The 25,386-nt window shown below is 46.7% G+C and overlaps 1 protein-coding gene across 3 annotated transcripts in view; it reads left to right on the top strand.

Annotated features, from left to right (window-relative positions):
• Positions 1-25,386, top strand: part of HPS3 (HPS3 biogenesis of lysosomal organelles complex 2 subunit 1) — a 379,346-nt gene that overhangs the window by 176,816 nt on the left and 177,144 nt on the right. For all 3 annotated transcript variants that reach the window (XM_086944096.1, XM_086944098.1, XM_086944097.1), the window contains exon 12: positions 7,371-7,556. In XM_086944096.1, coding sequence (XP_086800222.1) covers positions 7,371-7,556 — 186 coding nt within the window. The remainder of the gene's footprint in view (positions 1-7,370; positions 7,557-25,386) is intronic.

Here is a 25,386-nt window from a genome sequence, read left to right as displayed (position 1 = left end):
GTTCCATATATACGTCAAACAGGAGGGGCCAGTGGGAACAGCCCTGCCTCATTCCTTTTTTTGATTTTAAAGCTTCTCGTTAGGAAACCATTTAGAGGATTTTGGCCGTTTGGCTTTCACATAGCCTTCGGAATGCCGAGATAGAGCCAGTGCTAAAGCCCATGGATTCCAAAACTGCCCAGAGGAATGTCCAGCTGACCCGATTGAATGCCTTGGCAGCGTCAATAGTGATCACCGCCAAGGGGATCAAAAGCGTAATTGCTAGATCTATGGTCCCAATTAATGACACTTTAAGTTCTTGAATCTGTCTTTTCAATACAAAACCCTTCTGATCTGTGTGAGTCAATTGAGGGGCCAACATTGCCAATCTCCCTGCCAAGATTCTAGTAAATATTTTATAATCTGCATTTAGCAGGGAGATTGGCCGATATGAGTCAGCCTTCCTCGAGTCCTTCTTAGGTTTTAGGATCAAAGCAATTGTGGTCTCCCTCCATGAGTTTGGGATGCATCCTTCCCCCTTATAGATTAAATTGAATAACAACTTCATTTCTGAGACTATTTAGTCTATGATAAATTTATATAACTCAACCGGTAATGCATCTGGTCCTGCTGCCTTCCCGTTCTTTATATGGGAAAGTTGTACTCTAATTTCTCCCTCGGTGATTGGGGCATCCATACTCTTCGTACCCTCCATTGTAAGCACTGGGAGTCCTACACTGCTTAGCCTTTTCTTTAGGCTCCCCTCATCTGGACACGCTTCCTTCGTGTATAGTTCAGAGAAAAGTGAGACCAGTCTGTCCTGCATTTTCTCCTCCTTATTCGAGATGTCGCCCTGGGGGTTGATAATCAATTCCCTGATGTGATTCAGTGACCTCTTAACCCTCGACTTCCAAGCTAACAATGCTCCAGCCTTTTCTACATTCTAAAATAGTTGCATGTGTCCCATTGTCCACTACTCTCAACATTTTGCCTCCAGGTTAATATTATGGTTTAATCTAGCTTCCTCCAACTGGTGCAATGTGTTCTCTCTATCCCGGTTATTCCCTGCTATTTTCTGTAACTTAGTCTCTAGCGTCTCCACTCTCTCCTCCAATCAGCTCTATCCACCTTAATCTTGTAGGTGACCTGGCTTTGTAAAACCCCTGTTACATATGCCTTAAAAGTATCCCAGATGACACCAGTGGAAGCCGAACGGGCATTATCCAGGAAGAATTCCATAGATGTTTTTTAAGAGAATGGACACGTCTGGATCTAATAGGATAGATCTTTCCAATGTCCAGCTAGCATTGTGGCTCACTATAACTCCCAGTAATGTAACATGAACCGCAGCATGATTTTAAATATGTCCAAGTGATATAGTGACCTCTTTTAATTTCCCAAGCCAGGCTCTATCCACTAGCAGATAGTCCAATCTCAAAGTGGCTATATGTTTTTGCTGTGGAAGGCGTATCCTCGCTTTTGCCCCTTAGATATCTCCATTTGTCCACTAAGCCCAACTCAGATATCATATCCTTGAGGGCCTGTCTTGACCTTGACGCTTGAGCTTAGGTCCTCCTCCTACAAGTGGGCCTGTCCAAAATTGGATCCAATAAAGTGTTAAAATCACCCCCTATAATAATGGGGGCGGTTACCCATACTAGTATCAATTGCAGATCCACTATATACTGGGGTCATGTACATTTGGACCGTAGAAGCCAGCACAGACAAACTCTGTGCCAGAACGTTTAAGGGTTGCTAGGACCCACCTTCCAGAATAAATAAGTTTGACCCCCGCTCCCCTCCTAATAAGTACTGTAACTTCCTTACATACTCTACTTGGTGTAAAAGTTTGTAGCTTTCAATCCATCTTAATTGGGTATAGAGACCTCTACTTTCTCTAAATTTGTTTCTTGTAAAACCATTACCAGGGCTTTAGAGTCATCCAAGTATTTCATCACCAACCTCTGTATATTTTTATATCTAAGGCCTTTTACATTCTAAGTGAGAATTTGGAACTTGTTATCATCCCCACCCATCGTTCTTAAGTTGGACGATCATTATGTCACCTGGGAAGCTAGAGTGATCTGTTTTGATAGTGGTGCAAGGCGATACTGAGGACTTCTATTTTTTGGTTTTTGCCCTCTGCTCCCCACCTGGTGTCCTGCCCCTACTCCCCTCTCCCTCCCATAGGATTCCTCCCCTGTCTATTGCATAATGCCTGTGGGGCCACCAGCGAGGAAGAAATGCTTCAATAACTATAAACTTTAACAGTGAGCCCCCCCACCCCAACACCCCCCGCAGCTCATCCGACATCCCTGTACCTGCTATGTCTTAACCTACATCTTCACCTTCTCATTAAGGGGCGATTCTCCTCAAGATAGTCCACCCTTTTGTATAGTTTCTATCAAACAATTTGCTTCATCTACCATCTGAAAATTGTGCATCTGGTTGTTCCACATAACGAGGAGCATCACCGGAAATTTCCTTTGGGCCCTGGCCCCAAACCTATTAAATTGTTCTATTCTTTGCCCAACTCCCACTGCTTCTGATCTGTTTCGTGACACACATCGGACCTGATGGAAAAGGTAACATTTTGAGCTGTGTGTGAGCCATTCCTCAAGGCTGCTGTGAGAATGGCCTCTTTAACTGAGTATGAGAGGAAGTTTATAAGTATTTTCCTTGGCTTCTGTCTTTGCATATTCCGCTTAAAGGGGTCCAGATAAACACGTTGCATCTCATAGTCCAGGTTGATATCCGACCTGTCTTTCAAGACAGTTTCCTTTAACAATTTAATTATGAAAGCCTTAATTTTAGCCCCCTCTTCAGCTTCTGGGTTATTCAGTAATCTCAAGTTTTTTCTTCTTGAGTAGTTCTCGATCCTTTCCAGGTCCTCTCTAAGTCCTAGATTTTCTGATGCGCCGTCCCCACAGCTACATCATACAGTTTCTGAGCAAGAGGCTTGTATGTCTGCTTGGTTGGCTTCCGATGTCATCAACCTGTTTCTTATTTCCTCTTTCGAGTCCAGAAGGATGGAGGCCAGGGGGACTTCATACTGTGGGTTAAAAAACCCTGTCTCAGCTACCTGGCGACTTCATGTCGTCGTCTTTCCGCACAGTCTTCCTCATTCCCACTGCCAGCACACTAAAACTGTTTTGTGTTGGTATCTGTAAAGAGCTGCCATCATGTGTTCCTAGTCTGCAACAGGAAAGGGGAATGGTGACAGTGGGTAATTCAAAAGCCAGCACCTCAGTTATAGTAGCCCTTAAAGTGAAAAAAATCTGACTATAATTCAAGCGTGCTCAATGTCACAATACCGTGCCACCTACTGTTTCACGCAATATATGTAGAATTTCCACATATATCAAATACAAATTAAACCAAAGACAGAGCAGGGAAAAATGGTTTCCGTTCCGGCTGCCTCATACCGCATATATATGAACTTTTGATGATCTGACAAATAGAGTTTGGACTACCTATGAACTTTCATTCTCAGGACAAACACGTTCTTCTACTTCCAGAATAGAATATTTATACTTTTGGAGCCTTGAAAAAGTTGCAAGAGAAGCGACGAAACACTTGTCGGCTGTAGCTGTACTATTGTTAGAACAACTGAACAACTATGATGAAGATTGCTTGCTGAACTAATTATACATTGAACACCATTTTTCATATTAAACAACTTTGCTGAATGTGGATATTCATCTGTCTATTTGTACGTGCTGTGCTCTGTCTTTGGTTTAATATGTGTTCCAAGTCTGCTGCCTGCTTCTACACATCTAGTGGCACTGTGGGCCTTATTGACCTCTATCGGTGAAGGGTTAACACCCTCCATTTCATGCTCCCTCGGGGACACAACTGCTGCTTTCCCACCCTCCTCCCTTAATATCATTGATTGAGTCAGGACTTTATTGAATGTTTTGAGGGAGGGAGTGACTCTAACCTGGGGGGGGGGGTGATATTTTTCCCCCCCTCCCCTGTGGGCTCTTCCCCCAATTGCCTTGCAGACTTCCCAGCTCTCCTCAGCATCGTTGGAGTGGACCCCTCTACCTTACCAATACCATTATCGCTGGGGGCCATCGTGACTGAGGTTAATTGTACTTCAGAACTCACCCAGTCGAATTCCCAATTGCCCGGGTGCGCAAGGTAAACCTGGAGATCTTTTCAGGATTGGTGCCTACTTTTTCCAAGGAAAAAAGGTTCTTCTCCATAGGTAGGCACAGTTGTACTTGTTGCCCTCCTTTGGCGCTTCCCCAGCCTTTACTCATATGCAGAGAATCTGTGGCACTACTAGCTCCAACCAAAACCCCCCCACACTGCTCTCTCCATCTCCTCTTACTGGTAGGGAACATGTGCTGGCTCTGCCACTGTGAGAGAGGACTTGTGCTACTTGAGAGCGGTGCTGCAGCCCTCTCCATTGCCGAAATTGCTCTCCTTTCCTCTTGGTATCCCCCAGGGTGAGCGCCGACCGAAGACATCCAGAAGCCCCCCTCAGCATTCGCAGGTATGTTCTTTAAGCGCTCATGTCGGAGGCGGCGGTGGGGGAAGGGAGGTTGCATGCTGACACACCAACTCACTTTCTCCTCTCCGGAAGCCCTGCAACCGTTTACCTCGCGGCCATCAGGTTCTCCAGGAATATGCTGGACATTATGATAGGGCCTTCACCTTTTCAGCCTTTTCAAGTTGTTAAACATTACACTGCTTTTCTGGTTGTACCTCAGGACTCCCACTTTAATGACCGGGAATAACTCAAGCGTGTGAATCTATGAAAGATACCAATACTGGAGAACCAGAGGTACAGGTAAGTAACGAATTTTCTTTAATTCTGACTAAAGCGAGTGTCTGGTCACTTAGGTAATGAGTGACCAGAATGTGTCACTAATGACATTCACAAGGTAGCCTAATTTAATGGATCAGAAGTTCTCTGGCATCCGCATTACTTTTCAAGAAATGCTTTGTCAGAACTATTGGGCTTTAACACCTTTACTAGAGAGCATCAAAAATGCTTTTTTACCCCGAGTGCCATGAAGTTCCTCTTGGATCAGCTGTTCCTCTGTTGCAGTGGGTGGTTATAGGTCATTTTTGGATAGTGGATATGAAAACTTTGCTTGATTCTCAAAACTAGGAGATGGAAAGATTATTTTCCTGCCACTGTCATCCTACTTCTTGAGAGATGTAATTTTGTGTGATTTTGTTATGCATCCAAGACACTTTTGAGGTCTCTGCTCCAATGGTACTCAAGCAGTACATAAGCTGAATGCTGTAATTTTGTAACTGATAGGATTAGGCACTCAAAACTATTGTATATATCTATATGTTTGGGGGTGCTGGGAGTCTTAACTGCAAATGCTGTTCACTATATATCATAGATATAGATATGCACTATATGTTTACAAATTCATGTGGTTGATATCACAAATAGCCCATTGCGATATAAAATGTTCAGAAAAAGAGATCAAATACTGGGCTGGGACGGTTTACTTATTATGTTTAGTGTAGGTTATTGACAGAGTATCTTGGCTCCTGGACATCACCCTGCAGAGCAGACAGGAACCTCTTAGCAAGAAATTAACCAAACAGAAAAGTTTTCAACTTTATTAGAAATTGATGATAATTAATCATTCAGAGCTGTAGCGGAAGAGCTGTGGGCAGTACCTCTGAAAGTTCTTCCTCCACATTGCACTTTCATAAATCAAGATACTTTTAGAAGTACTGACATCTCAGCGTATATGAAAATAGGGTGAGATGAGGTCTGATAAAGTAGTCAGTGCGGCTTCTCTACCATGATGCAATGTGTTCCTTTAATTTTATCCTTTTTACAATTTGATAACTTTTAAAAATGTTAGCAAGTTACAGCATGGCTCTACAACTTATGAATCCTCAGGCTTTTTACATTAGACTCTTCACTTTTTCTGCATGCCTAGTTTGCTCCTACATACGGCATATATGGATTTCTAATCAGATAGCCAAACACCAGCATACATCAAGCAAGGACTGGGTTTTCCTGCTGCGAGGTCCGGGGGTGCGAATCCATCCTGGGTCAAAGAGAAGTAGCACCTAATTTGATCAACTGTATAGGTCTCTTTCTCCTCGTTCCTTACAAGATTCTATGAGATCCACATGCCTGTCCACAGAGCTGACTTTCCAGGCCTTTCCTGCTTTTTTACCAGGTGTTCTTTGAAGCAAAGGTGTAGCAGGGATCCAACATGCTAGTTATGTGATAAGTATCACCTGCATGCAGTTTTTCCCTGATACATATTGCCAGGAAAAACTTTGCTAAATATATTGTGGGAAAATGCCCAGAAAATTGGCAAAACAAGCAGATTTTGGTGTGAAAAATCTTGCATCCAAATGTTATTCCTCTTACCAAGGGCAGAAACTCGTAATGGGGGTATTTCGTGCACCTGATAAATCCCTCAACCTAGCGTAATAATCTTCACTAGATGTAGTAAGTGCATCCCAAGTTTCTCACAACATGTAAGTAGGATCCATAAAGGAAATGACACTCAGAATTGAGAGTCATGATGTCTCATTATAGTAGAAGCCTGTAATTGTTGAGCTGCAAACATGATCAGTAAGTTAACAGATTTTGTACCATAATGTGTTGTGGCCTAGAAGTCAAACTTTTCATTATTGGTAGGCCCAATTCAGCTCTTCATGTATCCGAGACCTATAAATTAGAGAATAGTAATTTTTTACATTTTTTCTTCAGAACAGAAGTAATAACCACTAAGTGAAAAAAAGTAATTGTTACTGAAATGTGTAAATTAGATCTAGAAAAAAGATTACACTTTTATGTTATTTCACAAACATGAGGGTTAAAGTAATGTATTCATTTATATTATTGATGCCATTAATTTGGCGAGGACCTGTATGTAATCACATAGATGTTCTAGAGGGTGGAGTGATTTAGTTTCAGTCTTACAGAATATAGTGCATGGCGATCCTTAGTCAATATATTTTGAAGACAAGGTTTGATGTACAGGTTCATTTGTCTCAATTCTTTGTGAAGCAGGCTAACATGTGTTTTGATATTATAGCTTCTGAGAGATAAGGACAGATGAACTTTCCTACATAAAAAAGGGATTACATCTGAAATAGACTTATTTTCTGAAGAACCACTTTCATTTAAATAGTTTTACCTCCTCCACCAGCATTTGAAAATATATTTAAAAATGCAGGATGATGATTAAAATATTATTTAGTGTTGTCTCTGTTGTCTGTTCAGGTTCTGAAGCTCATGTACAGTCAAGACATGGTGCTCAAATAACTTGAAGATTAAAGAAAAGAATGTAATTGGCAAAGAATTAGAACACGGCTTTTTTGTCCCAGCTTGTTACCACTGCTTGTATTTAATCAATAACCAACTTGAACATGGTTGTGTATTTCCCTAGATGATGCTGGTGTGTGGGTTTTTAGATGAACCACGATTACTAATCCAACGAAAAAAGGATCAGATTCATCCAACGCAATTGTCAATTACAATGATGGAGTCTCGGCCAGGTGTGCTGGTTGCATCGATGGTGGCTTTACATGAACACAGCAAACTCAATCTAACCGAAGTGCAACTATTTTTCAAGGTATGTATTTGTAAACGTGTGGTAGCTTGAGAGTTTCTTCTGTCTTCTACGCAAGCAGGGTAATTCTAGTTATATTTGGCAGCCTATTGCAGGTGGTGATTTGTGTTCCTTACACATTGACCCTAGCAAAACTTATGAACAAATACAGTCCTCCACTAATTATCTCCTGAAGCTGGCAGCATGTATTTATACATAATATATAGCATTGCATGTGTGTTTGTCTGCAGTTTCACACCTAGGAGCTCTGAGTAAAATCACATACTCCGACCTGAGAGTAAGAGTTGTCAGCTATTTCATTAGCCTACTAGTGTAGAAAAACGTTCTTGTCTGCTAGCCATGTACAATTCTGTATTATAAATGCTAAAAGGAGCCATACAATTTAGTTTTATGATATATAAAATACATAGGTGTCCTTTGTTTTTTCAAGCAATATATAACATTTAACACGTTGCATTATTTTTTGTTCACTTTGCACTTGAAGCATGTGTGTTGACAATGTGTTCTTTGAGCATGCGCTGCTGCATTGTGAGTGCATATTCAACATCTGTGAAACCAGAATGGAGTGAATGTTAACACAACCCCCACAGTAAGGCTGTGATTTCTCTGATGGAGAGAGATGCAATTCTTAGTCATTACAAACATTCCCTTACAAAACAAATACTACTTCTTTTGAGAAATCACTGATGAGAATTTTTTTTCAGAGGAATACCTTTACAGAAAAATCACTACAGAGAAATGTCAATTAAATGAAAAAACTAAACAAAAAATATTCTGGCCACCTTTTGCTAAACTAATCCTCACCTTAAAATTAACTGCGAACTGAACCATTATACTAGCCATTACCCTAACCATTAATTTGAGTAGTCTTACCCCTAACTTTATCCCGTATACTAGTCCTTATCATATGCAGCATCTTTAATCCTTTTATTTATGTCTCTTATTAACAAGTCTTAACCTCTTCCTTGCTTCGGATGGCCGTCTGACGTCACGGTGAGCGTGTGCGGAGGACGGCCGGGGGCCGTCCGAACCGCGCACGCCTCAAATTCCACAGATTCCTCAGCTCTTGGCATGGCACAGGTTTGTTTGCTACTCTCTTCTTCCTACCCGGACACCCAGCAGTGATTCTCTCTGATTGGCCACATTCCTTTTGACATGCTGCAGAAGATACTTTTCATTTGCCCATCTGACAGCTCAGCTCGAAAACAGACACTCCCCATATGGCTTCCCTCTGCACCTGTACACGGTGCAGAACAAGATCATATTTCAACTACAGGTTGGCACAAACTAGCTGTACAAAACTTACAGTCCTTACGGACAAAGGGGCACTGTCTTCAGGAATATCACTATCTTATGTCAGTGTATGTTATGCTCCACCCATAGTGCCTGTCAGGTAAACTTACGAACGTAACATTTAAAAATCTCTTGCATGACACTGTTTATGGCGCTAACAGATTAGTTTCAGGAACACATACATCACCTCTTAGTAATATATCCTTACACGGGTGGAACTAACACATACAGCGAGAGGACACGGCTCACATCAGTCGTCAGTTTGTTTACGTAACTAGCCGATTCTCGAGCAGACAAGCAATTCTCTCTCCACACTCTTGGTCCACGTTTTTACATCGAATAGAGGTGTAAGTAATAACTAATTTGTGTCACTATAACATGGGATGCACATTTGATTTCTTTGAATGCTCTATGTAGACGTAATATCCGATACACATGCATTTAAACAACTGCGAGCACGGGTGTACGATTACAGCGGATCATAGCACCCTATTGAAATTACTTCACTCCACACAAGGTAACGAGGAAGACTATATTCATGCGACAGCAGGAAGAAGCCAACAGAACCAACTGACACTCCAGTCAGGAACAACTGAACTGAAATTTGGGGGTTCCCAAGGGAAGGTAAGGAAGGGGAGAGAGAAGGGACGGGCAAGATTAGGAAAACCACAACCAGGCTACAAGTAATGTATATACATTATTGCTAAAACAACCTACAACACTTCTCCCACCTATACAACAATGATGTACAATGATGTACTATTCAGTAAACCAAGCCCGAGATAGAGGGCAGAAGCATGCTTGCATAACAATGAGACATCTTTTTACATAATGTAATCCTCATTCGACACCCTCATATCCGTCTTCTACAACTCTTCTCTATCGTCGTCAATTGATCCTCCAACCAACTTTCCAGGGCCTTCTGAAGACAACTAGGCAGGGTGGCATGCAGTGATTCTATCCATGCTTCATGTATTTCGATCATTTAAATGTCTCTACATTTTTCCCAACCATGCCACCTCCATAGGTACTGAAAATTTACTGCATCCTTTCTGTCTAATAGCAGTAAGCTTGGTGAGTACCCGGTCACCCACTTCCCGTCTTTTACACCATGACTGATATCATATATTTTTTTTGTAGTTCTGTTGATAAAGTCTTCTCAACCTGTCCATTTCCTTCCGGCATACCCACCGCTGCCCACCACCACCCAACCAATTGGGTAACAGCTTGGTACCAGGTAACCGTCCCTTTAAGGCCAGAAAAGGAGAAACATTAGTAATTAAATTAAGAGCCATGTGGTAAGACCACAACATGTTTTGAAGAGCAACATCCACTGGGCTGCCTGTGACTTGAGCTAATTGCAAACACTCCTTGATCATCCTGTTCACTCTCTCAACAAAACCATTGGCCTTAGGACAATACACAGCTGTCTTGAGGCGTTAAATAGACCACTTCTCTAAAGACTGATGCATTTAATCACAAGCGAACTGAACCCCATTGTCTCTTATTATTGTGCTAGGGACCCCATCTGTGGAAAACACTTCTTGCAGGAAATGTATAAGAACCTTGGTGTTAATACTACTCACCACCTTAGTCATGATCAAGTGGGAGTGATAATCCACTGCAACCAACATGTATTTTACAATCCAATGGGAATTCCTCAAAGGACCCATTATATCCAATCCTAACTTGTCCCAGGGTTTGGATGGAATTATAACTGGATACAATGGAGAACTACTGACAGGCTTGTATTTGTCACTTCGGGCACACGTTACACAGCCCTTCACTATACTTTAAACAACACTATCCATTTTAGGAAACTAACACGCAGCCCTAACCTTAGCCTTAGTGATGCTCCTACCCAGATGTCCTTTGTGAGCCACCACAGCAATTCTTTCATGTAAGTCTGACGAAGGTATCAACCTGTTACCTCTGAAAACTCTGTCGTTGACAATACACAATTCATCTGTTACTGTCCAATAATCTTGCAATTCTGGACAAAGGGAACCAGACTTGGCACGCCGTTACTGGACAAGTTCCTCTTTTACTTTCTTGAGGACCAGAGCTTTCTCCATACCAGTTTCCTATTCTTCCCTTGAAATACCTGGAATATCTACCATCCCCACCAACACTTTTTCTTCACACTCTTCCATATCCAGCCCATCCACACATGAAAGCCTAGACAAGCAATCTGCCACCCTGTTTCTGAGTTCAAGTACAAATCCAATGTTAAAGTTTAAACCTTCTAAACCTAGCAACCATTATGCTATGTGGGGAGTAGTAGTATCTCTGCCTCTAATGGAAAACATAAAGGTCAAAGTCTTATGATCAGTCTGTACCACAAAGGGTAAACCCCACAAGAAAAATTTAAAGTGGTTTGTAGCCCAAGAGCATGCCAAGGCTTCTCTCTCCACCATTGAGTAATTCAGTTCTGCCTTCAATGCTCTGGATGCAAAAGCAACTACCTTCTCTTCTCCTTCCACAATTTGAGACAAAGCTGCAAGCACGCCAATCCCACTAGCATCCATCGTCAAACAAGTTTTCCTCTGGATGTCAAAATTCCCAAGAGAAGGAGCACTACAAATGGCTTCCTTAGTGAGACCGAAGGAATTTTGACATGACCCATCCCAGAGAAATGAAACTCCCTTCTTTAATAAACTCCTCATTGGCGCAGTGATGTCAGCGAAAGGCTTAACAAATTTGGCCATATACTCTACAAGCCCAAGGAACGACTCCAATTCCTCCTCATTCTTGGGTGAAGGTGCTCTCTTAACATTCCCCACCAGATCCAGTTTAGGCTTCACCCCGTTTTTTGAAATAGTGTGACCCAAATATTCCACTGAGTGTATACCCAGTTGACACTTAACCTTGCTCACAGTGAGGCCAGCTGATTTCAAAGCTCCTAAAACTTCTATCAATGTGCCGTAATGATGTGCAACAGAGTCTCTATAGATCAAGATATCATCCTGGAAACATAAGACATTCTTGATCCCACTCAGTACATCTTGCATCACCCTCTGAAATACCGCAGCCGCTGATGCAAGGCCAAACGGCATACGGTAAAACTGATAAGCTCCAAATGGTGTGATGAAAGATGTGAGAGCTTTAAAATTCAGATAAAGCTCAATTTGGTGCTAGGCAGAGGATACATCAATAACACTGAAAACCTCTGCCTAACCTATTACACTCAACATGTCATTAACTCTAGGCAAGGGAAAGCTGTCAACCCATATGTTGGCATTTAAATCTCTCAAGTCTACACAGAGACGCAGACTTCTTCCCCCGCCTTCTGTGTGAATACAATCGGAGACAACCATGATGAATTTTCATTAGGTTCTATTATCTCTTGACTTAACAATTTATTCAATTTATTTTTGAGTGACTCTTACTTGAGATATGGAATTTGTCTCACTTTGTGTACTACCGGTAAAGCATTGTCCTTCATCTTAATCTTATGTTGATATTTTTTAAGAAGCCCCACCTTTTCAGAAAAAAACAGTGGAAACTCATCACAAAATGCCATAAGATCATACTTCCCAGAAATTTCTACTGTCAAAACAGGATTCTCCATTTTAGTATCTAACACAAAACCAGATTTTTTTGATGAGCCCAACCTAGTAGATTGGATACTCTTGAGTTCAAATACGCTTTCCTAACCGTAGATCTGTCCTTAAAAGTAATTTCCATGATCATCATACCTGACAATGGAATAGGGGCTTGATTGTGCACCCCCCCCCCCCAGATTCGATGTCATGTCAGGTTGGCACAACACCAGCACCGTATCTTTGAATTTCTTTCTAAATGTGCCATAGTCAACTAGTGTATATGGGGAACATGAGTCTGCAGAAACATCAATTTCCTCCCCCTCCAAATAGGTCATGCATGTAGGATGTGAGGACACCATACTCACCTCATCTTCACCAATATGAAACACAAACTTTTTTTTATCATTATCGTTAACCATAACACAATTTACATTTTTCTTTTCCACCAGCAAATTTTTACATAGTCTGCAAAATGTCCCCTTTTATTGCACTTCCTTTAAATAATGGACCTGGCAGGACAACACGGATTGTTGGCTAAGTGATTGATATTTCTACTACGAAAACATCTTAATTTATCTCCTTTGCTATCCTCAAATCCATTCTTAAAGCGAACTTCATTCGTTTTCTTACACTCAACTCCTACCTCACCCCGAGCCTCCAGAGATGATTTATTTTTTCACTACTTGCACTGTATCTGATACATTTCCCACTTTCATTTCCTTCATACATTCTGCTGCATGCTCCACACTTTGAGCAATTTCAGTAGACATTTTCAAATCTGGATTCCCTGTTAATAACTTTCCTCGAATTTTGTGATTGTTGGTATAACGGACCAGCTGGCCCCTGATTAAAGAATCACTTAAGGTATCTAAATCACATAAATTAGCCAACCCTCTTAGGACAGCAACGTAACTTCTGACTTTTTAATTTTTCCCTTGAACCATGCAAAACAATTTGTGACGTTTTAGAACTACATTAATTTTCTGGACAAGGGAGGAGCTACGCGGGCATCCAAGATGGTCGCGTGAGCAGAGGGCTCCCGAGACCCGCGCCGCCCTTATTGATTTATCCTTCTGCTATCCTGGTCACTTTGACGGGCTTTTGAAGTGTTACTCTTCCTGATGCTGCTGAACTTTTTTGGGCCGGGATCGGACTTCGGGGACCATTTTTACGTCGTCTCAAGCTTTCTGGCCTAGCCCCGGACTGGACCGGGGACTCTGCTGCCTCAGATGGCCGAGCAGTAATGCAACAACAACGGCTGCCTGGCATCTGCTTCGCCGATGATGTGCCACTTTCACTTTCGGTTTCTGGTCCACCCTTGTATTGACTGCCTGAGACCTGCTCTATAATCCTGGTTTGGTGCTTTCACTGGCAGCACGCTTCCTTTGCAGCGCCGGCTCAGTGGTCTGTGACTTTTTCTTGCAAAAACCAGGCTTTCGGGGTTCGAGGACCTCTGCCATTCTATCGCACCCGGGAGGTCCCAGTGAGGTGCTGAATTCAATATGGCGACGAAACCCGAGGTGGAGAAGCGCAGGAAGGCCACCACTCGTGGGGGATCGGTCCAGTCTAACGTCATCGATCGCTATACGCAGCCGAGAGGTTCCCCCAGTGCTGCCAGCCACGGCTCGGTGGACCCAAAGACGGACATGGCGACATCTTCGGAAGTGTCCCTTCAAGACCTACTGGCCGCCATTGCGGGACTCAAGGCTGATATGGGCCAGCAATATGAGGCCATCATGTCCAAGATAGACACGGTGGCGGTTGATGTTACCCTTATTCGAGCAGATCTAGCCAAGACGTATGAGAGGGTCAAGGCACTTGACCTGAAGGCATTCAGCCTGGTAACAGACATGGCGGAAGCGCAGTCGGAGATTGGGAATCTGCGTTCATCGCAAGACCTGCTAACCAAACGCATGGAGGAATACGATAATAGGGCCCGGCGAAACAACATCCGCCTAGTCGGGGTGCCCGAGGACAGTGGCGCTGCCTCGATCGATTTACTGGTCGAGGAGCTGATTGTTGCTAAACTCGCTCCTGCAGGCCTTAGTAAGTTCTTTGCGGTCGAGCGCGTCTATCGCTTCCCAGGTGGGCAAGTTAAGCCGGGGGCACCCCCGAGACCTATAATCGCTAGGCTGTTTCACTTTCGAGACAGGGACGCCATTCTTCAGGCCGCTCGCAAGCACGGCCCGTTGAAGTTCGACAACAACTCTGTCTCGATCTATCCTGACTTCACTCCTCAAGTGCACCGGCAACGTTCTGGATTCCTCGGAGTGAAGCGCCGCTTGAGGGATTTGGGACTAAAATATGCGATGTTGTTTCCCGCTCGCCTGCGGATCGAATACAGGGACCGTGCTTACTTCTTCGATCAGCCGGACAGTGCCAGTGACTGGTTGGACTCCTTGCCAAAGGACGACGCCGGGAGCGGAGGCCCCGGAGGCGCGGACGGAGGCGCAACGGCGCAGGACTGAATTTGGGCCCCCGAGGTCCGGTTTTGGATCGTAATCTTTACAGAGTAACTTTATCATATGCTTTATTTTTATGTCCGGGGTGGGACGGGTTGGGGCAGTTTCTCCCTTCCTCCTCAGGGGTTTCTTTGCGTAGATCAGATGGGGCGACAGGCACACTGCAGTTTGGGGTGGCTCTTTAGTCAGCAGGGGTGCAGGGTGGGGGGCGTTGTAACGGGTTCATGGTTGGGGGGTGGGTGGTGGGGACTTGGTTGTGTTGCATGTTTTTTGTTTCTCTTTTCATATGGTATTCTATTGCTTGCTTACATCCTTGATTTGAGGTTCCTGGAGGGGGTCAGGCTGGGACACTCTTTATGGGATGGGGGGGTGATGTGAAGGTTCTTTCTTGGAACGTCAATGGCTTGGGAGATAGGATTAAACGTGGTATTGTGTTGCAATTTATAAGACGTCATGCCCCTGATGTTGTTTTACTCCAAGAAACCCATTTGATTGGTAATGCCTGTAAAGCTCTCGACCGCTGAGGTTACCGGCTTGTCGCTCATGCTGGTTTTACGTCCGGCTCCCGAGGGGTGGGTATAATGGTGAAATCCTCCTTGGCCCTTGAAATTGATGATGTTACCCTTGATGATCTGGGTCGATATGCAGCTGTCTCGGGGAGATGGGAGGGGAAGCTAATTGTAATAGTTGCTGCTATGTTCCCCCGGTCCTGCAGGCTACCACCTATGCTGACCTCGGCAAGACTCTCCTGGGGCTCCCTGATGGACTGCTGATCATGGGTGGGGACTTTAACTCGGTGATGTCGGGTGAATGTGATCGGTTGCCCCCTAGAGTTCTGCCATTGTCCCAGATGTGGCTAGCTGACATGACGGAAACTTTTGGTCTGGTGGATGCTTGGCGATCGTTACACCCCTCACAGACTCAATACACTTTCCACTCTGGTGCCCATGGTAGCCTCTCAAGGATAGACTACTTTTTTATGCTGGCTTCTAACTTATCCTTAGTGCGGGAAGTTCAACATCTCCCCAGGGGTATTTCAGATCATTCCCCCTTACTGCTTGAAGTTTCCGTGGGAGGTATTTTTGGAAGCAGGGTTCCCCGTCCCCCCCTGGCACTTTCGAAACCCTCGGCTCCGCTCAGACTTGGTTAATGCGATTGATTGCTACTTCGATGAGAATGTAGGTTCAGTAGCTTCCCCTACGGTTCTTTGGGAGGCCTTCAAGACTGTTATACGGGGTTCCGCCCTGTCTCTTATTGCAGCTGAAAGGGAAGCCAGGAGGGAGGCCGTACTGGCCCTTGAAACCGAAATAACCGCACTTGAAAGTGAGTTGGGTGGGGATGATACGCCTGCGCTCCTACACTCCTTGGAACTGAAGCAGGCAGACTATAGAGCTTTTGTGACTGATGCTGCTAAGGTGATGCGTGTGAATCAGCTGGGCCGTTTGTATGATGTGGGTGACAAGGCTAGCAAGCTCCTTGCGTGGCTGGATAAGGCTGAAAGAATGAATCGTGTTGTACCCGTCATTACCCGCGAGACTGGTGAAAGTGTATCTGACCCCGGTGAGATTGTTGACTATTTCGTGGACCATTTCCGGAAGGTTTACAGCCCGGTTAGTGACCGGGATGAGGCCGACTCTCCTTTACTGTTGCGTGATATTGCTCTTCCCTGCGTCTCAGAGGAGGACAGATTAGCCCTGGAAGCCCCTTTTACGGTAGACGAGATCGCTCTTGCCATTAGATCCCTGCGGTCGGGTAAAGCGATGGGGCCCAATGGCTTGCCTATCGAGCTCTATAAACTTCGACCGGACAAAATGGCCGCCCACTTGCGGACCATGTTTCTGGATGCATTTGAGGCAGGAGTCCTTCCGTCTGAACAGCGCCTGGCTACCATAGTGGTCATTCATAAAGATGGCAAGCCTCGGGACCGCTGCACCTCCTATCGCCCCATCTCATTACTAAATGCTGAGCCCAAAATTCTTGCCAAAGTTCTGGCTAATCGGTTGTTGTCTGTTATCTGTGACTTGATCCATCCGGATCAATCCGGTTTTATACCCCATCGAAACACAGCCCTTAATCTGCGTAGATTCGACGGCGTTCTCGCGAGAGCCGGAACTCTCACTGGGCCTGCAGTGGTGGCCTCCCTAGACGCTACAATGGCTTTTGATACCATAGAATGGCCATATTTGTGGGCGTCCCTTTCCAAGTTCGGCTTCGGCCCTAGCTTCATTGCGTGGGTGAGGCTCCTGTACGAGCGACCGTTGGCTCAAGTCGTAGTGAACGGCAGAAGCTCAGATTAATTTCCATTGGGACGTGACACCCGTCAGGGATGCCCGCTTTCCCCACTTCTGTTTGCGCTGGCGCTTGAGCCCCTTGCTTCGGTGGGAGCCCTCGATTAAAGGGATCCGGTGGGCGCCAGATCTGGAGGATCGCGTCTCGCTTTACTCCGACGACATCCTTCTCTATTTCACCTCTCCCCAGAAGTCTTTGAATGTGCTCTTTGACGTTCTCACTTCCTTTGGTAAGAACTCCGGGCTGGTTTTCAATTGGACCAAGTCATGTGCTTGTCATAGCGGGGGTACTACCTCCGCTGCCCCGTAGGTTTCCTATCCAGGTGGCGGAAGACGGTTTCAAGTATCTGGGGATCTTTGTCTCCATGGATTCCTCGATGCGATATGATCGGAACCTCTACGCTCCCCTCCGTCGCCTCAGGCAGGACGTGCGGCGGTGGCGTGAACTGCCCTTGTCCCCATTGGGACGAGCGGCACTTTTTAAAATGATGTCGCTCCCCAGGTTCCTTTATGCCTTGCAGAATTTTTTCGACCCGGTCCCCGCTCGCTATTTCTGTGAAATCGAAAGCCTACAGAGGCAATTGATTTGGGATGGGCGTGCCCGTATTGCATTATCTAAACTCACACTCCCCTGGTACGACGGCGGTATCGCTCTACCCGACATAAAACGGTACTATTGGGCCTCACATTTAAGTGCAATCAATCACGTGACATATTCTTCTGAGCCCGCTCCCGCTTTTGCCTTGGATAAACTCCTTTTGCCAGGCGGCAACTTTAATAGAGCCTTGTACTCGAAGCCACCACTTCGTCTCCTGACTGGTCCTACGAAATGTGCCGTGCGTGCCTGGAAGGATGCTACTGTGGCTACAGGTTGGGGCGGCAGATTGACGCGCATGACCCCGTTGTATGATTCTGAACGATTGGGCAACCTGTGGCGGACGAAAGGGTTTGATAGATGGGATATGATCGGAATTAGCAAGGTGGAGGATCTCTGGGCCAGAGGAACTGTGAAATCCTTTGAGGCCCTGAAGGTGGAATACCAACTAGATGATAGGGAATATTTTCGATATCTTCAGGTGCGGCATGCCCTATTCTCCACTTTTCCCCCCGGGACTGACGTCCCCCAGTTATCCCCGCTGGAAGACCGTATTCTTGATGGCCACGTCCCTGACAGTACGATTTCCTTAATTTATAAGAAACTTATTAACAACAGGGCTGACCTGCTGGAAAAGCTTTGTGCCTCCTGGGTGGCGGGTGGCCTTGAACTGGATGACGAGGACTGGCAAATGGCTATTTCTTCCCCTAAGGAGGTGGCTATTCCGGCTCGGCTTCGTTTTGTCCAATTAAAGATCCTCCACCGTGTGTATGTGACTGGTACGCGTCTGGTACGGATGGGGCTTGCGACGGACGGATTGTGTAGACGTGGCTGTGGTATGGATGGTACCTTTCTGCATGTGTTATGGGAATGCCCGGTTATCTCCGCCTTTCGGTCCAGGGTCCATGATGTGATGAGACGTGTTACTGGAGTCCCCCTCCTTCCCGAGGCACGACGCTGTTTGCTCAATGTGTGGGAGCCTACGGACTGTACAGCTTCCCAGACCTTTTGGATCGCTCTGGGCAACATGGTCGCGAAAAGAGACATAGCTCAGCTCTGGGGCTCCAATAGACCGCCTAGGCTCAGTGCCTGGAAAGAAAACATGGACTGGTGCATGTTTCGGGAGAAGACGGTGTATGAGGCACGGGGTCCCCCTAGGAAGTGGAACAGGGTCTGGGCGCAATGGAATGCTTACTGAGGTGATATCTGTACCCCTCCGCTTGATTATGCCGAGGCCATTCCCTCCTCCCCATAAATTACGTTCCCTTTACTATTTTTACTCTACATTCCCTTCATCCACCCCTCCCATAATAGATTTGCTTCCATTCTTTCTATTGTTTTCCGTTTTTCCACCCCCCTCCTGTGAGCCTTGTCATTAATTTACCATGTGTTTGTTCCCTTTTGTTTTTATTTTTCATTATGACAAAATTACAAAATTAAACCTTTGATATCCTTTTGATTGTTGTGTTATGCACTGCACCATAATGGTCCGCGAAGCGGCCACCCCTGCTATATACTGTGTTCTACTTTTCGAATGTTTGTCATAGCGGCCGGCCCGATAGGGTTGTAGGCAGACGCTGTGTATTGTGCATTTGATAAATAAAGGTTTTCAAAAACAAAAAAAACATAAAACAAATAAAAAAATTCTGGACAAAGTGTCTCCCTAGTTTTGTTAATGCTAATGAATATACATCTTCCTGACCTTCCTCTCCCACTGACTCACTGCCTGAGTCAATAAGGTTTCTATACACTTTCCGCCCTTCAATACGCAAATTGTGCCATAAAATATGTTTTCTCAGAGAAGAACATTTCTCTCAACAATAGCTGTTAAATAAGAGACAAAAATCTTTTCCCACTCTTTCCACAGAATAATTGATTCTCGTTCTTCGTTAAGAAGCGGAAGTGGCTCGTAGATGCCATGCTAAAATCGTAATAAAAAACAAGAATATGAAACCGTGTACACAAACTTCAGTTGACTAGTATGGCACCAAATGATAAGTCTTGAGCATTCAAAAACTTTAATTCTTGAGGATGTTCCAGTAGACAAAAGCTGTGCCAGTCAGCGTATGACACATAAACCGGCAAACTGCTATGCCAGTCACCCGAAGTAATACCTCCAGCAGCACCCAATGCCCAAGATCCGGGCAGAATGTGGCCAGAGTAGAACTCCTGGGCCTACACACTGCTGCTGATGCTTGATGTACAGTGCGCACAGCAGTACAAAAGTTGGCTGAGAGCAGCCCACTGGTACCACACCCTGCTGCAGGCACTTGCTTGTTCCCATTGCGGAAATATATAGGTTTCTTTGATACCTATTTTTCACTCTTTATATTGTACCAAATTAATTGCTGTAAACCCGGTACACAATGAAAAACCATTGCAAGTGCAGCTCAGTTATTGGCTCTGGGTACCTCGGGTTCTTGGTGAACCTACAACTCTATACATCCCTGCAACCAGAAGGGTCCTGCGGGCATAACTGTATATTGCTTTAAAAAATCTTGCATAGTTAAAAGAAGTTACAGGTCAAAATGTTGGCACAAATTGCTGTCTTTCTATAGGAAAACCTTTAGGGATCTACACAAATGACCCCTTGTTGGATCCAGTAATGTATCTACTTTTCAGAAATGTATAGCTTTACATTATTGGTTTCACACCTATTTCTACTACTGACTGGAAGGAGGTTGAAAGCACAAAAAAATAAGAAAAATAGGCTGTGTCCTAATAAAGTTCCAAAACTGTGTAAAAAATGTTTGTTTACTGACACAAGTGTGCCTGTTCCTGAAAGCAGGGAAGATGGTAATATCAGAAAGAAACACATTAGTGATAGATTCCTTACCTTAAAATTACCCCCAGGCGTCAGACTGGATCCGGAAAGTTTTCGTCAGCAGTACCACTGCGTGTCGGTAGGCGTCGTTGTGCAGCTCCGCGTACCTCGTTAGGGTCGTAGTCGCCGAGATGGCGTTGCTGGAGCTACTTAGACGCACCCAGGCGCGCTGACAAGCGCAGATCCGGAGAGAGCGGTACCCCAGTCACTTTTTGACTGAGTTATTCTTGGGACTTTTGTCTCTGTTTTTGAGTCTTTGACTCCTGGTGTATAGGGATGCCCGGTTTAAAGTGTTGCATGACTTGTCCCCGCATGATGTCGGTGATGGACCCCCACCGTGAGTGTCTCTACTGCCTGGGGCGCGACCACGAATCAGAGTCGTGCCCGAGTGCCAGGCCATGGCTCCGAAAACTTTTCGGGAGCGGTCCTGAAAGTTGCTGGAGGCCTGGGAGTCAGCTCCGCACTGTTCAAGGTCCCGGTCCCGTGGGAGGTCGAGGGACCGGTCACCTAGCCGCCACCACCATCGTTCGTCGAAGTTTTTGCACTCTGAGTCAGGTAAGGCGGAGCACAAGAAGTCGAAGAAGCGGCATCGCTCTTCGCCTTCCCCTAGCCTGTCGCGTGACATGGCTGAGGGTGTGGATCCTGCGCAGTTGCCGACGGCATACCTGCCCTTCCCGGTTCCGTTGGCGACTCCGGGCCAGCTACAGGAATTCTTGTCTGCCATGGCCCGCCTATTTGGTCCATCGGGTCCCTCCGAAACGCCTTTGGGCCCCGCGGGACCAACTGGGGGTCCTCGCTCTGCTTAGTCTCCGGACCGACGTCGTCGACGACTCCGGTTTTGACACCGCGAGACCCCCATGGATCCCAGCCGATGCCAGGTGGCCTTATGCGCACTCCATCGACATCTACGGCTTCCACCCTGACGTGGAGACGGCGCCAGACTGGTGTCGCTCGGCGCAGATGGGGAATTTCTATCCCTTTCTCCATCCGCCTTTCTCTTTTCCGCTTGCCTGTCAGGTTGGGGAGGAAGGGGAGTACTGGGAGGGGTCTGAGGACCCTCCACAGCCCAGTGCGAGTTAGACCTGGACTGGGAAGAGGAATTGGAGGATACTCCAGAACCTGGCACACTGTCTCCTACCGTGGCCACGGAGGAGGGTGGCACATATTCTGTGGTGTTGCGTAGGGCAGCCGATGCGCTCCACCTCGAGCTCCCTACAGTGGCCGCCCGGACTAACCTCCTGACAGAAGTGCTCCGGCCAGCGCCTTCCTCTACGGAGCTCCTGCTGCCCTTTAATGACGCACTTTCGGATGTTCTTTTGGGCACCTAGTCCAGGCCCCACGCAGGGGCTCCTGTGCATAAGATTGTGGCTGACACCTTCGCCCGGCCCTGGGCGACCCCATTTTCCTCTCCCAACACCCAACCCCTGAGAGCTTGGTTGTCCAAGCCTCTGCGTCCCCAAGCGCATTCACTTCCCCGCCTCCGTGCAGGGAATCCAAGAAACTGGAACAGTTTGGGTAGAAACTGTTTACTTCCACCAGTTCAGAGCTGCAGCCTGGGAACACTGCATGCCTCTAGGGCCGTTATTCCCATTCTAACCAGGACACGGTTGCACAGATGCTGCCTCAGTGTCCGGAGGAGGCCCGAACGGTGCTCTCCCAAACTAATGCTGAGGGGAGAGACGCAGCCAAGTTCACAATTCGTTGTGGCCTTGACACCGCCGACTCCCTGGGCAGGTCGATTTCCACAACAGTGGCGCTACACCACCCTGCCTGGCTGAGGACAACTGGCTTTTCCGGAGATGTCCAGAACACTCTGATGGACATGCCTTTTAATGGCGCTCACCTTTTCGGTGACAAGGCAGGTAGTGCGTTGGAGCGTTTTAAGGACTCACGGGCTACGGCCAAGTCCTTAGGCCTTTCGGCCACGCGCACTCATTCCGCTTCTGCTTTTCGCTCCTTTCGTGGCCAAGGAAGGGGTACCCAGACACGTTTGTTTCAGAGCCACAGGCCTGCGTAGCAACAGTCTCAGTGCGGATGTGGGACCCGCAGAGGTGGGTCACGGGGCCAGCTGCGGGTCAGTCCACCATCTTCCCTGTCGCCACTGCCTCCAAGCATTCCTAGTCCGGTGTTTCAGGTCCACCAAAACCAGTGGGTGGCAGGATTTGCCATCACCTCCCCCACTTGCTCACCATCACTTCGGACAGGTGGGTTCTGCAGATAGTCCAACGGGTCTACTGCCTCCCCTTCGAGACTACCCCTCCAGCCATGCCACCTCAGTCCCACCAGATGTCGGGGGATCATTTGGCACTTCTTCAGCAGGAAGTTACAGCCTTCTTGGCAAAAAGGGGCAATCAAGCTCGTTCCGACGCCAGAAGTAGGTCTTGGTTATTACTACCACTACTTCCTGGTTCCCAAGGACGAGGGCCTGCGTCCCTTCTCAGACCTTCAGAACGTCAATCGCTTCCTCCGGAAGGAGAAGTTCAAGATGCTCACACTTGCTCAGGTCTTATCTGCCCTAGACCCGCAAGACTGGTTGGTAGCGTTGGACTTGCAGCTTATTTTCATATCCCCGTCCAGCCGGCCCACCGGCGTTCCCTGCGGTTCACGGTAGGCCACAAGCACTTTCAGTTCACTGTGCTCCCTTTCGGCCTTACCAGCGCCCCTCAGGTGTTCACGAAAGTGATGGCGGTGGTCGCTGCTCATCTGCGCAGATCAGGGGTTTCAGTCTTCTCCTATTTCGACGACTGGCTGTTGAAGGCGGGCTCGCCCCAGGCAGTTGTCTCCCACCTCCAGACTACGGCCGACCTCCTGCATTTGCTGGGGTTCTCCAGCAACGTGCCAAAGTCGCACCAGATTCCCTTTCAGAAGCTCCTTTTCATTTGAGTGGTTCTGGACAGCGAGTCCAGGGCATTCCGGCTATGATTCCGATCTTTCGGCCCTTGTCCGGGGTTTAGGTCAGGATGACCTTGAGGCTGCTGTGCCTCATGGTCTCTTGCATCCTGCTGACCAATCATGCCAGATGGCATTTGGGGCTCTGCAGTGGGACCTGAAGTTCCAGTGGGTGCAGCATCAAGGGGACCTGTTCGAGTACGTCCAGATCTCGGAGGGCACTGCACAACAGTTGCAGTAGTGCCTCATGAACCAGCTTTGGGTCAGCAGCAGATCCCTCTCCCTTCCCCAACCAGAGCATACAGTGGTGATGGATGCGTCCCTCCTGGGAAGGGGCGGTCACAGGGGAGAGGCTGAGATGAGAGGCCTCTGGTCTCCGGCAGAGTCCAGGCTCCATATCACACTTCTAGAGCTCGGGGCGATCCTACTTGCACTGAAAGCATTCCTTCCCTCTGTCAAAGGAAGAGTAGTGCAGGTGTTCACAGACAACACCACCGCCATTTGGTATTGCAACAAGCAAGGCGGGGTGGGGTCTTGGAACCTATGTCAGGAAGCTCTGCGTCTTTGGACACGTCTAGAACATCAAGGCATTTCCTTGACGATTCAATACTTGCCAATTTCTTTGAACGCCAGGGCGCACAAACTCAGCTGCAGGTACATGATGGATCACGAATGGCGTCTTCACTCTGAGGAGTCGCAAGGTCTCTTTCAACAGTGGGGACAGCCTTGGTTAGATCTATTCGCCACCGAAGAGAACCCTCAATGCCATAACTTCTGCGCATTGGATTTTCCAAGGCCCCACCCGCTCTGCGACGCTTTTCATTACGAGTGGAGCTGCGGTCTATTGTACGCCTTTCCGCCTATACCACTTCTACCCAGAGTGCTGAATATCAGGAGCGACCGGACCCAAGTCATTCTTGTGGCCCCGGGCTGGGCTCAAAGAATTTGGTATCCCGAGCTACTCAGTATGAGAATGGATCCCCCGATACGACTGCCTCTTCCAGAGGATCTTCTGTCGCAGCAGCAGGGAACGGTCCGCCGCCCAAACCTGTCCAGCCTCCACCTACATGCGTGGAGCGGCGACAGTTGATTCCATTTGACTTACTTCCTGAAGTCTGTGATATCATTCTGGCAGCCAGGCGTACCTCCACTAAATCGGTATACGCCTGCAGGTGGAACAAATATGTGGCATGGTGCAAAGCAAAGACTGTGGATCCCGTTTCTGCCCCTCTTTCAGAAGTCTTTTTGTTCCTTCTTTCTCTGGCCCAGCAGGGCTCTGCTCTGGGCACTATTAAGGGCTATCTTTTTGCAATGTCGGGCTTTCTCAGGCTTCCTGATCAGCCCTCTCTTATCAAGTCCCCTATAGTAAATATATTTCTCAAAGGCATTACTCACCTTTTCCCTCCTATTCCGTTTGTGATGCTGCAGTGGGATTTGAATCTGGTTCTTACCTGTTTGATGTGCGCTCCCTTTGAGCCACTTCACAACTGTCCTCTTCGTTTATTGACTTTGAAGACTGCTTTCCTGGTTGCCATCACCTCCGCTAGGCATGTGAGTGAGCTCCAGGCTCTTTCTTGTAAGCCTCCTTTTCTGTTGCTTCATCCGGACAAGGTTGTGCTTCACAATCGTCCTTCTTTCTTGCCAAAGGTTGTCACTGTCTTACAAATCTGGCAAACTATCACCTTGCCCACTTTCTTTCCGCCTCCGCACCCTTCCAGAGAGGAAGAGAGGCTCCACCATCTGGACCCAAAACGTGCACTCTCATTTTACCTGAATCGCACACAACAGTTCCAGGTGGATGACCAGCTCTTTGTTGGCTACGTGGGCGCCAAGAAAGGCCGGGCTGTACACAAGAGCACTATCTCCCGCTGGGTCGTCTTGGGTATCAAAGCCTGTTATTTTCTGGCTAACAATGAACCACTGGTGGGGTTGTGCAC

The sequence above is a fragment of the Lissotriton vulgaris genome, chromosome 11 (genome assembly GCF_964263255.1).
Source record: "Lissotriton vulgaris chromosome 11, aLisVul1.2, whole genome shotgun sequence".
NCBI classification, from domain to species: Eukaryota; Metazoa; Chordata; class Amphibia; order Caudata; family Salamandridae; genus Lissotriton; species Lissotriton vulgaris.
Note: the sequence above shows the minus strand (reverse complement) of the source record. Positions and strands in the feature narration are given on the sequence as shown.